The sequence below is a fragment of the Lissotriton vulgaris genome, chromosome 9, assembly GCF_964263255.1.
Source record: "Lissotriton vulgaris chromosome 9, aLisVul1.2, whole genome shotgun sequence".
In the NCBI taxonomy this organism is placed as follows: domain Eukaryota; kingdom Metazoa; phylum Chordata; class Amphibia; order Caudata; family Salamandridae; genus Lissotriton; species Lissotriton vulgaris.
In genome coordinates, this window is record NC_141697.1 from 17,986,132 (window position 1) to 18,002,858 (window position 16,727).

General features: G+C 53.9%; 1 protein-coding gene across 9 annotated transcripts in view; it reads left to right on the plus strand.

Annotated features, from left to right (window-relative positions):
* RALGAPA1 (Ral GTPase activating protein catalytic subunit alpha 1) overlaps positions 1–16,727 on the plus strand; it is a 775,068-nt gene that overhangs the window by 99,122 nt on the left and 659,219 nt on the right. For all 9 annotated transcript variants that reach the window (XM_086936929.1, XM_086936922.1, XM_086936927.1 and 6 more), the window contains exon 7: positions 4,490–4,605. In XM_086936929.1, the coding sequence (XP_086793055.1) occupies positions 4,490–4,605 (116 nt within the window). The remainder of the gene's footprint in view (positions 1–4,489; positions 4,606–16,727) is intronic.

Below are 16,727 nucleotides of genomic sequence, written 5' to 3' on the forward strand. Positions count from 1 at the left end.
ATACGTCCTCAGGCTCTCCTCTAGACCCCCTTCCCCATAGAATAGCCAAGAATTTCGAGGACGACATTCTACCAGCTCTGCATCAACTATGTAATCAATCTCTGCGCGCAGGCTCCGTGCCCAAAGACTGGAAACTGGCGATCGTCACCCCGCTATTAAAAAAACCAAATCTGGACCCCAGCTGCCAAAAGAACTACCGACCCATATCCCTTTTACCATATCCAATAAAGATCATAGAGAGGTGAGTCAGTAGATCTCTAGCCCTCTTCCTAGAAACCAACAACATCCTGGAAGAGGAGCAGTTTGGCTTCAGACCAGTTCATGGAACGGAGTCAGCCCTGCTGACAGTCATGGATGACCTATGAATGAGGGCGGACAGGGGAGAATCAGCAACTCTGATTCTGTTTGACCTGTCCGCCGCGTTCGATACGGTGAACCACGGCATCCTGATAGAAAGATTGAGGAACATCGGAGTTGGAGGGGTTGCGCTTGACTGGTTCCGCTCCTACCTGACAGATAGGTGGCAGGCAGTAGCCATCCCTCCCTATCAATCAGAGTTCAGCAAAGTTCCGCACGGGATCCCACAGAGGTCTGCCATCAGTCCCATACTCTTTAATATTTATATGCAACCCCTGATGCGGATCATCAAAAGCCATGGCATCAGCGTGACAAACTACGCAGATGATACCCAGCTGATAATCTCGCTGGACGGAGCTCGAGCAAGCTCAATGGAAACGTTCCACACTTGTATGCTGGAAATGTCTCTCTGGCTCAATCAAAACTCACTAAAATTCAACAGCGAGAAAACTGAAATACTGCATTGCACAGTAGGAAAAATCCCCAAAAATCTACCATCAGATTTCTGGCCTCAGTCGTTAGGGGACCCACCCACCCCAGTGAGCTCAGTAAAAAATCTTGGAGTCACTATCAATAATAAACTAAGCCTAGAGACAAACGTCAATAAGCAGGTCAGCTGCTGCTTCGCCTTATTAAGAGGACTCCGCAGGTTGCTACCTCTTTTGCCTCCACAGACCAGAACCGACATCGTCAGGAGCACTATCCTCAGTCGCCTGGATTACTGCAATACCCTCTTGCTGGAATCCCCTGCCTTTCTCATCTCCAGACTCCAAAGTGTCCAGGCAGCTGCAGCCAAACTGGCACTTTCCCGTGAGCGAAGATCTTCTACCACTCTTGCCCTGGCTGACCTACATTGGCTGCCCATACACCAAAGGATTTGCTTTAAATCCCTATGTATTGTTTTCAGGGCAGTTCACGGGCTAGGCCCCCGACCACTCCAGCACAAATTCAAGTGGTACGAGCCCACCCGGTCTCTCCGATCCTCATCCTTAAACTTCATCAGCATTCCCAGGATCAAGAAAGCCACCTGCGGAGGACGAGCTTTCAGTATAGCTGCAGCCCACCTTTGGAATAACCTTCCCATCGATATCAGAAAAACTAATGACCTTCTGACCTTCCGAAAAAAGGTAAAAACCTGGCTTTTTCCTAAAATCCTCCTAAAACCCATCACAACAAATAAATCTACTCTGTTTAGCACCCTGTCCATGTTCTTGTCCATCCCACAACGCTTTTAGCTATGTACCCAAGCGCCAGGATGCCCGTAGGGTTACAGAGCGCTCTACAAATGCTATAAATAAATAAATAAATAAATAGTGTTCTGTCAGTGGGGCATTGATCTTATTAGTGCGGATGGCTGATTTGTGTTCAAGAACAGGTGTGCGAAGTTCCCTACTCATCTCGCCCACACATCCTAAGTCGCAGAGACATATCGGTAAATACACCACGTTTTTACTGCGGCAATTGTTGAGTGTCGTAGGTGTGAGGGTTTTACCAGAGAATTTCAACTCTTTACTGTCTATGCAGTGGGAGCCTATGGAACATGTGCCACATTTGTGGTTACCACTTGCTACAGTTCCTCCCATTGTTATTTGTGTTTCTCTTGGAGTTTTGATGCACTAATCCTGCACTGCTAGCCTGGAACACTGCTGTATGACGTAATATCACACACTGGCTTGTATCTATGAGCACAAGTAAAGCTGTTGGATTCACTGATTCCACACTGCAGTGCGTCTGTGAGCTCTGCTGTGCCATCTTCCAGCTCCACGCTGCTGTGCGTCTGTGAGCTCTGCTGTGCCATCTTCCAGCTCCTCGCCGCTGTGCGTCTGTGAGCTCTGCTGTGCCATCTTCCAGCTCCACGCTGCTGTGCGTCTGTGAGCTCTGCTGTGCCATCTTCCAGCTCCTCGCCGCTGTGCGTCTGTGAGCTCTGCTGTGCCATCTTCCAGCTCCACGCTGCTGTGCGTCTGTGAGCTCTGCTGTGCCATCTTCCAGCGCCTCGCTGCTGTGCGTCTGTGAGCTCTGCTGTGCCATGTGCGTCTGTGAGCTCTGCTGTGCCATCTTCCAGCGCCTCGCTGCTGTGCGTCTGTGAGCTCTGCTGTGCCATGTGCGTCTGTGAGCTCTGCTGTGCCATCTTCCAGCTCCTCGCCGCTGTGCGTCTGTGAGCTCTGCTGTGCCATCTTCCAGCTCCACGCTGCTGTGCGTCTGTGAGCTCTGCTGTGCCATCTTCCAGCTCCTCGCCGCTGTGCGTCTGTGAGCTCTGCTGTGCCATCTTCCAGCTCCACGCTGCTGTGCGTCTGTGAGCTCTGCTGTGCCATCTTCCAGCTCCTCGCCGCTGTGCGTCTGTGAGCTCTGCTGTGCCATCTTCCAGCTCCACGCTGCTGTGCGTCTGTGAGCTCTGCTGTGCCATCTTCCAGCGCCTCGCTGCTGTGCGTCTGTGAGCTCTGCTGTGCCATGTGCGTCTGTGAGCTCTGCTGTGCCATCTTCCAGCTCCACGCTGCTGTGCATCTGTGAGCTCTGCTGTGCCATCTTCCAGCGCCTCGCTGCTGTGCGTCTGTGAGCTCTGCTGTGCCATCTTCCAGCGCCTCGCTGCTGTGCGTCTGTGAGCTCTGCTGTGCCATCTTCCAGCTCCACGCTGCTGTGCATCTGTGAGCTCTGCTGTGCCATCTTCCAGCTCCACGCTGCTGTGCGTCTGTGAGCTCTGCTGTGCCATCTTCCAGCGCCTCGCTGCTGTGCGTCTGTGAGTTCTGCTGTGCCATGTGCGTCTGTGAGCTCTGCTGTGCCATCTTCCAGCTCCACGCTGCTGTGCATCTGTGAGCTCTGCTGTGCCATCTTCCAGCTCCACGCTGCTGTGCGTCTGTGAGCTCTGCTGTGCCATCTTCCAGCTCCTCGCCGCTGTGCGTCTGTGAGCTCTGCTGTGCCATCTTCCAGCTCCACGCTGCTGTGCGTCTGTGAGCTCTGCTGTGCCATCTTCCAGCTCCTCGCCGCTGTGCGTCTGTGAGCTCTGCTGTGCCATCTTCCAGCTCCACGCTGCTGTGCGTCTGTGAGCTCTGCTGTGCCATCTTCCAGCTCCTCACTGCTGTGTGTCTGTGAGCTCTGCTGTGCCATCTTCCAGCTCCACGCTGCTGTGCGTCTGGCAGCTCTGCTGTGCCATCTTCCAGCTCCACGCTGCTGTGCGTCTGTGAGCTCTGCTGTGCCATCTTCCAGCTCCACTCTGCCGTGCGTCTGGTAGCTCTGCTGTGCCATCTTCCAGCTCCTCGCCGCTGTGCGTCTGTGAGCTCTGCTGTGCCATCTTCCAGCTCCTCGCTGCCATGCGCCTGTGAGCTCTGCTGTGCCATCTTCCAGCTCCACACTGCCATGCGTCTGGCAGCTCTGCTGTACCATCTTCCAGCAGCTCTGCTGTACCATCTTCCAGCTCCTCGCTGCTGTGCGCCTGTGAGCTCTGCTGTGCCATCTGCCAGCTCCTCGCTGCCATGCGTCTGGGAGCTCTACTGTGCCATCTTCCAGCTCCACACTGCCATGCGTTTAGGAGCTCGATTGTACGATGGTCTAGTTCACACTGCCATGCATTCAGGTGCGCTGCAGGGGGGTAGGACACTAACTCCTCCAAGGCTTGGGTGCCGGGGCTGGTTCCAGGGCTCCATTTTTAAGCGCTGTCTCTTTTGAAGTGCAATAGTGCTCTCACCATTTTCAGTTTGCTGAAGAAAGCAGGGCTTGAGTGACCGCTGCCAGAAGCTTTTGCATCCCAGCGAAGGGGGCAAATGGACTGTGCAGCGTTAGATCTTAGTTGTTGGCCATGGATGCCAGATTGTGAGGCTCAAGGAGCCATCCCTGTGTCTGTCTCTGCAACAGTAAATTAATAATGGTCTCTCTGTCCATAAACCCCTCAATAAATAGGGCACCAGATTATGGCCGAGTTTCTCTCAATCATGGAGGGTTCTGCTTTTACTACCATTTGCAGGGACTACATTCGGGAGTTTTCCTATAGTTTAGTTTTTTAGAAATTTGGAACGTTTGGAGGTTTTGAAAGAATGTGGAGAGTTAGAAGAATGGTTGATTTGTATACTCCAAATGCTTGTCAGGTAACGGAGATGCTCCTTGTTAATCCTAAATGTCTTCTGTTTCACTTCCTGTACAGCCCAAGTTATGACAGAAGAAATCACACCACTTGTACCGCCGCAGTCTGGGGACAAAGGGCAGGAAGACCTCGCCTGTTATTTCCTCGATGCTCTTTTAAAATACATTGTGATCCAGGTAAGAGGTAGAATGCTGGTTTGTTGCTGCTTTGGGGTGGCTTCGCAAATTTGACCCTTTTAAAACATTTCGTTTTTTTTTTTGCATGATTTGGTTTTGAGCATGATGTGTTATATGTGGGAGAGTGGCAGTTCACAAAGCTTTTTCACATATTCCTAATCCCTACAGATGGCATTTTTGAACAAATGCACCGTCCCAGAAGGTTTTTTTTTTTTAAAGACAGATTTTATTGAAGATTTTAGTACATCAAGGCCTGGACGGCCCTCACATAGATACCTATACAGTAATGCAACAGGTCTCAATGATGATAATAGTCCATAATCAAACAAGACAAGTGCAGACATGACACTACCCCCCAGAACCCCGTACATCAAGGATACCTATAGATAGATGTAGCGTACAAAGATTTGGGGCCCTCTACTGTATCTCAGACTCGTACGATTGTATTTTCATCTCAGTGAGGGCTTCAGCTGGCCGTACAGGCAATAACAAAATGCCTCTATAATCTGCCCACCGTCACCCAATCCTATCATTCTTCTGGGTCAGCCCCTCACCTGAAAGATTGCAAATTCCATCCCCATGCACCTTTCCAAAGCGTCTTCCACACCCCCACGCCTTCCAATGCTGGGCGATTTCACGCTTAGCTAATGATAGACCTAGGAACAGAAGATGCTGTTTATAATGGTTCCCTCCAATTACCTCTGTACAATGAAGGTGAATTAGCTTCAGCACTCGGGCCAGGCAAGAGCTCACTCCTCTCCAGAAGGGCTACAATGCAGTACAACTCCAGACTGCGTGGTGGAATGTCCCCACTCTGTGCGGAGGCACAAGGGGGAGGATATCACACCCATCTACCATTGGCAGTGCCTAGTATAATAGGCCCTATTTAGGTACTTAAATTGGATCGGTTGTCGGCTAGAGGATATAGCTGCACTCTGGGGGGCCGCCAAGACCTCTGTCCAATCATCGTCGCTCAAAACCTCTGTCTCCCCTCCAAGCCTCCCTCAACACTGCCAAGGTGGTGGGGCCATCTGTTACCAAGGTCTGGTAAATGTATCTTATCTTGTGGTGCCCAAATCACCGATATCGCTTATCGCCCTTCTATCCACAGTATAGGCTGGATTCTCTTGGTCACTGTCCCACCAATCATTAATGTTAAGGAGGTGAGAGGCAGCATAATAGGAATGTAAGACGTCAGCAGGGATCCCTCCGCAAAAGGTAGATTGAACAGAAGTGCAGAGAGCCAACAGATCACCCACCTCCTCTTAGGAAATGGCTAAGGACTGCGTTAATTTTCCAGAACCACTAATACAAATTTAGTAGGGTTAATTTTGAAGCTGATACAACTGTTGAGACAGAGACACCATCTTAAAGATGACTGATCGACCTAGCTATGGCAGGGGCCCGGTGCCCACGCCCTCAACCTCCTCCTGTGACAACAGTGGGACAATATTATGAAGCCATGAGACCGCCGGGTCCGGGGAAATCTAGACCCCTGTCTGGTGCCTCTGTATATGGGGAACGGATCAGATACTACACCCACCGCACGAACGGATGCTGACAAATCCGTGTGTAATAGAGAAATGTATGAGAGCAATCATAGACTCGGGTTGAGGGCCTGCAGTAGGGGAAACAAGTACTCTCAGCTTATTGAAACAAAGACTTTATCTTGGTCCGCAAGTAGAATGGCAGCTGGTGCCTTCGCCAGTGCATTGTAGACCCGCCAAATATTATGATGGGTGGGCCTTCGTTGCATAAAACTGGCCTGATCTGTGTGACCAGCTCGGAAATATGTTGGAAGAGTCCATCGGTCAATTCCTTAGCCAATAGCTTCACTTTACAAGGACAGTTCCTCAGGGGGACGACCCAGCTTGTGGAAGACCACCATCTCCGCATGTCGCCAGTCAGGCAGGAGGATCGACATGTCAGAAGCCTCCTGCAGCACCCTCAGCAAATGTATCCCCAACTGGGGCATGTGTGCCTTCAGGAACTCACACATGAACCAATTAGGTCTGGAGCCCGACAGGACGGAAACTTTACAGTGTTCCCGTCAGCTCTTCCACAGTAATCAGTTTGCCCAACTGTTTACATATTGTATATGATACGGGTCATGAAGGCGTAGTTCGTACAAAGTTAGCAATTTGGTCTTTAATGCAGACTTCCCGCCGAGTGTAGAGAGTCTCATAATACTCCGCAAAGGCCTGAGCTACCTCACGCGGGCTGGACCATAACGGACCCTCGGTATCACGGAGCACTGGCACCGGGGTTGATGTCCATGCGACCTGACATAGACGGCGTAACATCTTACTGGACTTGTCGCTCCACTGATAAATTTGATTCTGCGTCCCCTGCCAGGTCATCTGGCCCTCATCGGAAGGCAGCTGCTGCAGTTTTATGCTGACAGAAATGTAGCTGGCGCCGGGCCTGCGCCCCACCATCCCGTCTGACTTACTTTTCGTAGACCTTAACTGAGCCTCCAACTCAATCACTTTTAGGGTTTTATGTCTCTGTTCCCCTGCACAAAAAGGAATGTCTACACCCAGCAGTGTGGGTTTTAAAGCCTCCCACAAGGCCACCTCACTGTAAGCCCTGTTGGCGTTAGAAGAAAGATATTCCGCAACCGACCGGTGGACCATGGATCTGTATGCTGGGTTACGCAGATGCCACTGTGACATAAGCCATCGAAATAAGGACAGACGGGGACCAATGTTTTTATTTATTTATTTATTTATTTAATCAACTTATAAAGCGCACTGTCACCTTACAGGCATCCTGGCGCTTGTGGCTACATGAGAGGCAAGAATATGAGTCGGGTGAGCACAAGAGACCATGGCTTAGGAAACAACCAGGTCTTCACACATTTCCTAAAAGGGAGATGTTCCCTAATTTGCCTGAACTCCCAAGGGAGGCTGTTCCACAGTTTGGCCGCAGCCACCTTAAAAGATCTACCCCCTGACCTGACTTTTCTAAATCGAAGTACTCTGACCAGTCTAGCCGATGAAGAATGAAGCAGTCTAGTGGGAGAGTACCACGCACATTTTGTTTGCATTACTGGGGGTCCTAGCCCGTGAAGGGCTTTAAAGACAAGGCAGAGGGACTTGAATTGTACTCTCTGCCTAAGAGGGAGCCAGTGGAGTTCAGCCAGTCCTGCTGACGCGGACGATCTTCTAGGCAGCCCTAGAACTCATCTAGCTGTAGCTGATTGAATTCTTTGAAGCCTGTCCAACAGGAAGCTGGGGAATCAAGTAAGAGGTCATTACAGTAATTAAGCCTTTCTCCTGAGGGCCTCGGGAGAAAGATCAGACAGCGGTCATGGCAGAATCACGATCGCTGGAGCCCTATGAAGATATGGACCAGGAAGAAAGAGGTAATATCGTCTGGGGAAGGACCCATGAACTCCCAGACTCTGCCCAGTGGTAGGCCTACCATGCGTTCGCCCACCCCAAAGAGGACGTTAAAAGGCGCAGCTTTGACTCACCAGGGCCCGGAGCACGCCCGGTTGTGCACCATCTGTCCTCTTCTGGTGCCATCACATCATTCCAGTCCCTGCCCGCCATAGACGAACCATCCAGCATTTCCCCCCAGAGACATAGGACCCTGTCAACAAATCTCTCACCCACGTGAGTGGGGGATGCATAGGCATTGCATAAAGTCAGTAATTTCCTGTGAAGCATCCTAGTCACTAGGGTGTACCTTGCACCCGAATCCATCCACACTCTGGTGGCCCACAGGGAATCCTGCGGTGGGCAAGAATCGCTGTGCCCGTAAGCCCCTGGCAAACCCTAAGTGGAAAATCGAATTGAACCCAAACTGTGCCAGGCAGGGTTCCTTCGTTCCCATCATGCAAGTCTCCTGTAGCAGCAGTATGTCTGTCAAGAACCTCTTAGTCTGCTTTAACATTGCCCCACACTTGACTTTATCCAGGATACCCCTTACATTCCATATCATGATACAGACCCCCCCAAATCCGATCCTCCGCGGCAAGTGTGACCATCTACAATCAGGGAGGACACCATGTAAAGCCAGAGTGTCTGAAGGTCATAGTGCATCTGTGTCACTGCCAAAGAAAACCACAACAACAAAACCCAGATAGCTCCAAGACCACTGTATCTGCAGCGACGGGTATTCCACCAGGGTCCCAGCGGGAGCCAAGGGGAACCTCACACCAATGGAGCCCCAAACTCTAATCCTCCTGAAACATAGGACTTTGGAAGCCTCAAAACCCCACTTCCATGGAGACAGTCAGCCCTGGAAATCCCACAAAGACAAACTATTCTAAATCATTTGCCCTAGCAGCAAGGCCAGAGGCCGAAGCTAGAATTTGACAGGAGCCATCACAGCTTCCATGACCAAAGTTCACGTTATGGATCTTCTTCTCGATTCTGAAATCAGCAGTTTGAGTGGGAGCAATATTGACGTTTTGATGTGGATTTCTTTGCACGAGTCCATCGGTCCTTTAGGAGGAGTCTGACCCCATAGGAAGCGGCCTGTGCGGCACACCGCGCAGTTTAATCTATCCATTCAAAGACCACTTACGGTGTGTCAAAGATCTGAAAGAGACACGTTAGTGATAGATTCCTTACCTTAGAATATCCCCAGGCGTCAGACTGGATCCGGAAATTTTTGCGTAGCAGTACCCTTGCGCGTCGGTAGGCGTCGTCTGCGGCTCCGTGTCCGTCGTCAGCGTCGTGGGCGCCGTGATGACGTCGTCGGAGTAGTTAGACGCCGCCTCCGCGTGCTGACGTCAGTTCTTCTTCTTTTTTCCGCGCCAGCAGCGCAGATCCGGAAAAAGTGGTACCTTAGTCACTTTTTGACTAACACTTTTTGATCTTTTGATCACCCTTTTCGAGTCTTCGACTCCGATCGGTGCCAATAGGGAAATGCCTGGTTTCAAACCCTGTGAAGATTGCGATCGACTGTCGGTCACGGATCCTCACCGTCGGTGTCTCCACTGTCTCGGCGTCGACCACGACGACAAGGCCTGCCTTTACTGCCGGGCCCTTACTTCGAAAGCTAGACGGGAGCGGTCCCGTAAGCGACTCGAACTCCGGCAGTCGGCCCAGCGCCCAGAGAGGTCCCGGTCCGGACGGAGGTCGAGGGACCGGTCGCGGGAGCGGAGCCATCATAGCTCCGGGAATCAGCATCACTCCTCTGGGTCGAAGTAGTCAGGTAAGCACAAGAAGTCGAAGAGACTTCATCGCTCTTCCGACACCCCCGACGCGGCCGGGGGGTCAGGTGGCACCGCTCACGCGGCTCCGTCGGAGTCGCAGGCTTCGCGTCCGGCTTCATACCCTCCGGTCCCTGGGCCTAACGCGACGCCGGGGGAGATCGAGCGGTTCCTCATGGCCATGAGGTCCCTCTCTCCCCCGATGGGTTCCGCGGCGCCTTCGGGCCCAGCGGCCCCGTCTGGGGGTCCTAGCTGGTCGGGGGCTTCGGCCCCGACGCCGTCGGATGCTTCGGTCCCTACGCCGCCGGCGCCTTCGGGCCCGGCGCCGTAGGGCCCCACTGGATCCGGGTCCGGATCCGGGTCGTCGCCGGTGGATTTAACCACCTCCCCGGCGCCGATCCCACAGGTGTCACCTCCGGCGCCGATCCCACAGGTGTCACCTCCGGCGCCGTCCTCGGGTGGCGCCGTCCCCGACGCCTCCCTCAACCCGGTTCCGGCGCCGGAACGGCGCCGCTCTGCGCCGATTCAGACGCCGTTTGGTGAGTTCACTTTCCATGAACCGGCCCCATCCTTTACTGACCCTGAGTACCAGGTGATGGGTGATGAGGAGGATTGGGAGGGGTCTGAGGACCCTCTGACACGTGAGTGCCAGTCTTATGAGGACTGGGCAGGTGAATTTGGGGAAGCCAGTGGTTTAGACACTTCGCCTGACACTGGCTTTGTCTCCCCTCCTAGCGTGGCTACGGAGGAGGGGGCAACCTATAGTGTGGTGTTGATGAGGGCAGCCAAGGCCTTGGGCCTTGAGCTCTCCGTCGCGGCTGTGAGGACTAACCTCCTCACTGAGGTCCTTAAGCCGCAGTCATGCTCAGCCGAGCCTCTGCTGCCATTTAACGAGGCCTTAACTGACGTTTTTTTGGGCACTTGCTCCAAGCCCGCTACGGGTTCGTCCGTGGATAGGAACGTGGCCAGACGCCACCGCCCGGCCCCGGGTGACCCATGTTTCCTGTCCACCCACCCCACCCCTGAGAGCCTGGTCATCCAGGCCTCCAATTCCCAAACCGCATTCCCGTCGGCTCCGCCGGACAGGGAATCCAAGAGGTATGAGCAGTATGGCAAAAAGATCTTCTCATCCCTTAGTCTGGGACTGCGGTCTTCCAACACCTCATGCGTCTTAGGCCGCTACACCCACTCTCTGTGGGATACGGTCGCGGAAGTGCTGCCAGAGTGTCCGTTGGAGGTACGGGCCAAACTCGGCCAAGCCCTTGTGGAAGGTCGGGATGCAGCCAGATATTCTATCCGGTGTGGACTGGATACAACCGACTCACTGGGTAGAGCGCTGGCAACGACGGTGGCGGTAAGACGCCACGCCTGGTTGAGGTCCGCAAACTTCTCGGCCGATGTCCAGAACACACTTATGGACATACCGTTCGATGGCCGTCGCCTCTTTGGCGACAAGGCAGACCATGCGCTGGAGAGTTTCAAGGACTCCAGGGCTACGGCCAAGTCCTTGGGCCTCTCGGCCCCACGCCAGCAATCGGCTGCCTTTCACTCCTTTCGTGGCCACGGAAGGGGTGCACCCACACGTGCTGCCAGCCACGCTCCGCAGGGTAATACCCAACGCGGTGGCGGCCGTGGAAACCGCCGTGGCGGCGGTCGGGGTCAACGGCGAGGTCAGTCCACACCTTCCCCCGCAGCATCCGCCTCAAAACCCTCCTAGTCCGTGCTTTCAGGCCCATATGACGCCAGTGGGTGGCAGGGTTCGCCATCACCACTCCCACTGGCGCACTGTCACGTCGGACTGGTGGGTGCTGCAGATTGTCCGAAGGGGCTACTCCCTCCCCTTCGAGGCGACTCCTCCAGCCATGCCACGGCAGAACCACCGTGTATCGGGGGATCATTTGCGACTTCTGCAGGAGGAAGTTACGGCCCTCTTGGCCAAGGGGGCCATCGAGCGCGTTCCTGGGCCAGAAGTAGGGTGTGGTTGCTACTCCCACTACTTTCTGGTACCCAAGAAGGGCAAAGGGGGCCTACGCCCTATCTTGGACCTAAGGAACGTCAACGGCTTCCTCCGGAAGGAGAAGTTCAAAATGCTGACACTGGCTCAGGTCCTAACTGCCCTCGACCCAGGAGACTGGATGGTAGTGTTGGACTTGCAGGACGCTTATTTCCACTTCCCCGTCCTGCCGGCCCACCGGCGCTACCTCCGGTTCACGGTTGGCCAAGAGCACTTTCAGTATACCGTGCTCCCCTTCGGCCTTACCAGCGCCCCACGGGTGTTCACAAAGGTGATGCCGGTGGTCGCAGCTCATCTGCGGAGGCTAGGGGTTTCAGTCTTCCCCTACCTCGACGACTGGTTGTTGAAGGCGGGCTCGCCCCAGACAATCGTCAGCCACCTCCAGACTACGGCGGATCTCCTGCACCCGCTGGGGTTCTCTATCAATGTGCCGAAGTCACACCTGTGCCCCTCTCAGAAGCTCCTCTTCATCGGAGCGGTTCTAGACTCAGCTCAGTTTTGGGTTTATCCGCGCGAACAGCGGACCCGGGATATTCAGGCTCTCATCCCACTCTTTCAGCCTTTATCCCGGATCTCGGTCAGGTTGACGCTGCGGCTTCTGGGGCTGATGGCCTCCTGCATCCTTCTGGGGCATCACGCCAGGTGTCGGATGTGGGCTCTGCAGTGGGACCTGAAGTTTCAGTGGGCCCAGCATCAGGGCAAGCTGTCCGACCATGTCCTGATCTCGGAGGGCACTGCGAGACTGCTGCAGTGGTGGCTCACGGACCGCGATTGGGTCAGCGGCAGATCCCTCTCCCTTCCCCAACCGGAGCACGTAGTTGTGACGGACGCGTCCCTCCAGGGCTGGGGAGGCCACATGGGAGAGGCGGAGATCAGAGGCCTCTGGTCTCCGGCGGAGTCCCGGCTCCATAGCAACCTTTTGGAGCTGCGGGCGATTCGTCTAGCACTGAAGGCATTCCTCCCCTCTGTCCGAGGGACTGTAGTGCAGGTGTTCACGGACAACACCACCGCCATGTGGTACTGCAACAAACAGGGCGGGGTGGGGTCGTGGACTCTCTGCCAGGAGGCTCTGCGCCTCTGGCAATGGCTGGAACATCAGGGCGTGACCCTGGTGGTTCAACACCTGGTAGGTTCTCTGAACGCCAGGGCGGACGAACTCAGCCGCCGGTGCATGATGGATCACGAATGGCGTCTGAACTCTGACTTGGCGCAAGGTCTCTTTCTGCAGTGGGGAGAGCCTTGGTTAGATCTATTCGCCACCGAAGAGAACGCGCAATGTCATCAGTTCTGCGCGTTGGAATTTCCAAGGCGGCATTCGCTCGGAGACGCTTTTCGTCGCGAGTGGAGTTGCGGTCTGTTGTACGCCTTTCCGCCTATACCACTTCTGCCCAGAGTGCTGAAGAAGATCAGGCGCGACTGGGCCCAATTCATCCTTGTGGCTATGGACTGGGCACGAAGGTACTGGTATCCATAGCTACTCAGTATGTCAGTCGATCCCCCGGTTCGTCTGCCTCTTCAGGAGGACCTTCTGTCGCAGCAGCAGGGGACGGTCCTCCACCCGAACCTGTCCAGTCTCCACCTCCATGCTTGGAGATTGAGCGGCGACAGTTGAGGCCATTTGACTTGCCTCCTGAAGTCTGTAACATCATTCTGGCAGCCAGGCGTCCCTCCACAAAGTCGGTATACGCCTGCAGGTGGAACAGATTTGTGGCATGGTGCACAGCAAAGGCTGTGGATCCTCTCTCTGCCCCTCTTTCTGAGGTTCTTCTCTTCCTTCTTTCTCTTGCCCAGCAGGGCTCTGCTCTGGGCACTATCAAAGGCTATCTTTCTGCCCTTTCAGCCTTCTTGAGGCTGCCTGATCAACCAGCTTTGTTCAAGTCCCCTATTGTAAATCGATTCCTAAAAGGCATCACACACACATTTGCACCTGTTCCGTTTGTGATGCCTCAGTGGGACTTGAACCTTGTACTCACATTTCTGATGTGCGCTCCCTTTGAGCCACTTCACAACTGTCTTCGCCGCCTTCTTACACTGAAGACTGCAATCCTGGTTGCCATTACCTCTGCCAGGAGAGTGTGTGAGCTCCAGGCCCTCTCTTGTACTCCTCCTTTCCTTTCTGTCCATCCGGACAAGGTTGTGTTGCGTACTAAGCCATCTTTCCTGCCCAAGGTTGTCACAGCCTTCCACATCGTGCAGTCCATAACTTTGCCAACCTTCTTTCCGCCACCGCACCCCTCTAAAGAGGAAGAGTGGCTCCACCGTCTGGACCCAAAACGTGCGCTCTCATTCTACTTGGATTGCACACGCCAGTTCCGGGTGGATGACCAACTCTTTGTTGGCTACGTGGGCGCTAAGAAGGGGAAGGCGGTACATAAGAGGACCATCTCCCGATGGATCATCTTGTGTATCCAGGCATGCTACTCCTTGGCTAGAAAGGAGCCCCCTGTTGGATTGCGGGCTCACTCCACCCGAGCCACGGCGACAACTACTGCCCTGGGCCGGGGAGTGCCCTTGCAGGACATTTGCCAGGCAGCTACGTGGGCCTCACTGCACACGTTTGCAAGACACTATTGCCTGGACAGTCAAGTCCGGAGGGATGGCTTCTTTGGCCGTTCCGTCCTCCAGGACTTTCTGGTGTGATTATTGGTTCGCAGACCCACCACCGGGGTTGGTATTGCTGGGGTATCTATTCAAAGGTAAGGAATCTATCACTAACTGGTCTCTTTCAGATGCACAAGTTACTACTTGTGTAACGATATATCTGTAAGAGACATTAGTTAGTGATCGATTCCTTACCGACCCACCCATCCTCCCCGTTCTGCGAACCGATATCTAGGGTTAAGGTCATCCCCTTTCAGGGCCCTAGTTTCAATGGCACCAGTGTTGGTTTTTAACACGGCTCAGCGCTTCTGGCGCGGAAAAGCTGTGGCTAAGAACTGACGTCAGCACGGGGAGGCGGCGTCTAAGGACTCCGACGACGTCATCACGGCGCCCACGACGCCGACGACTGACACGGAGCCGCAGAAGATGCCTACCGACGCGCAAGGGTACTGCTACGCAAACATTTCCGGATCCAGTCTGAAGCCTGGGGATATTCTAAGGTAAGGAATCTATCACTAACTAATGTCTCTTACAGATATATCGTTACACAAGTGGTAACTTGTGCAACAGAGTGCAACTTATAAACAACCCTTGAAGTGCAGGATACAGCAGCATATATTGGACATTTAGTATTTTCCTCACAGTAGCCCTGTGTGCCCTCTCAATAACTAGGCAGGGAGCCTTCAGGCATGATGGACCGTAGCTCCTGCGACAAGAACCCCTCCATTGAAGCACCCTCGAACCTCTCCGGGAACCTCACAAAGTATAGGTTGTTGCAGCGAGCGCAGCCCTAGGCATCTTCCATGTGCGTAGTCAACTCTTTTGTTACCACAGTTAGTTTATTACCTTTCTGTTGAAGGAATGTCAGTTACCATATCCTCCAATGTCGAGACCCTGGTCTCCGCCTCCGTTATTCGGTCTACTGCCTTCTGGAGATCCTGCCTCAATAGGGTGACCTCAGATCCCACCGCCTCAATCTTTGAATGCCTTTCATCCACCCCGCCCCTACCGGACACACTCCTGCTGTCGTATAATGGTCCATGGTACTCTGGTTTGTGATTGAGGAAGATGACTTGTCCTTCATAGTGGCGAGTTAAGGGGTTTCCCTGGCAGCTGCATGGTATGTCTCCTCTTTGTTGTCCTGGCAGCCTCCCGACACACAGCTCCACCGAGCCGCTTTCACACCCTGGCAAGCCCAGCTCAGGGTCTGTGCGTTGCTCACTGGGCCACTCTGTTTCGACTGACTTTTAGCCAGAAGCCACACCGGGGTTAGCCCGGCCACTTCTGCAGCCCTGGAACCAGTCACAACATGGACCACCTAGTGGGATCCTACTTGCCTGACTAGGGACCAGTCACAACGTGGACCACCTAGTGGGATCCTTCTTGCCTGACTACTAACCAGCAGTGCACCGCCAGGAGTAGTAAGGAGTCTCTGGTGCCACCCCTCTGGCAAGACAGGGCAGTTCTGCTGGCGGGCAGGCCCCAGATCAGTGCAGGCCCCTGGAGGGCTCCACGGCAGCCCCAACAAGCACAGCCTCAGTTTTCACAGTCCGGGGTACGGGCCGCATGCAGGCCGGCCATGCACTACCACTCACTGCAGTGTCGGCTGTCCTCCCTTTATTACTGGAAATGGCCCATCCTCTTTGGAGCCACGCAGAGTCGCGGCTGCTGCCCCGTAGCCCCTGCCCCTCCAGGGCCAACCGCTGACCATGCACCTGACCCCACGGCCTCATCCGTGACGACCTCCTCCGTCCGGCCCCTCTTTGTGGTACCGTAGCAGTCTCACCACAGGCCAAGACCTCTCATGGGGCACCAGCCAATGCCCTGGACCCCCATGACATCAAAGCCAAGCGCTGATGGGGCTGCGCCAGCCCAGGGCTCTTTTAGGCCCGCAGCAGTAAGTTAGAAGTGTGTGTGGGCAAAATGATGGCGGATGGTGAGGCCTTAGTTAGTGTCCCCCATGCTGGCTCGCCACACACTTTTTGTTCTTTTGTGTGATGGAATAGGGTGGCACCCACCATGAACTGGCGTTTTGCACTTGCGCAAAGGTTGCTAACATCCCATTTTGTTCCGCCCAATGATTTGGTCTTTAAATTGCAGTGGGTTATGGCATTTACTGTTTAGCTGCCTTAACTATGGGCTTTCTAATAGCACTGTACTTGTTTTCCGGACACTAGACTTTGAATCATCTCCTGTTCTTCACATAGGGGACATGTTAACTTCACCCTGGCTTGTCCTCGACTCACACTGTTTTTCTTTGTGATATAATCAACCATTTAATGATTACGACAAGGTAATTTAGTGAATGTTTTCAGGCCAGCATATGTATCTAAGGATTAC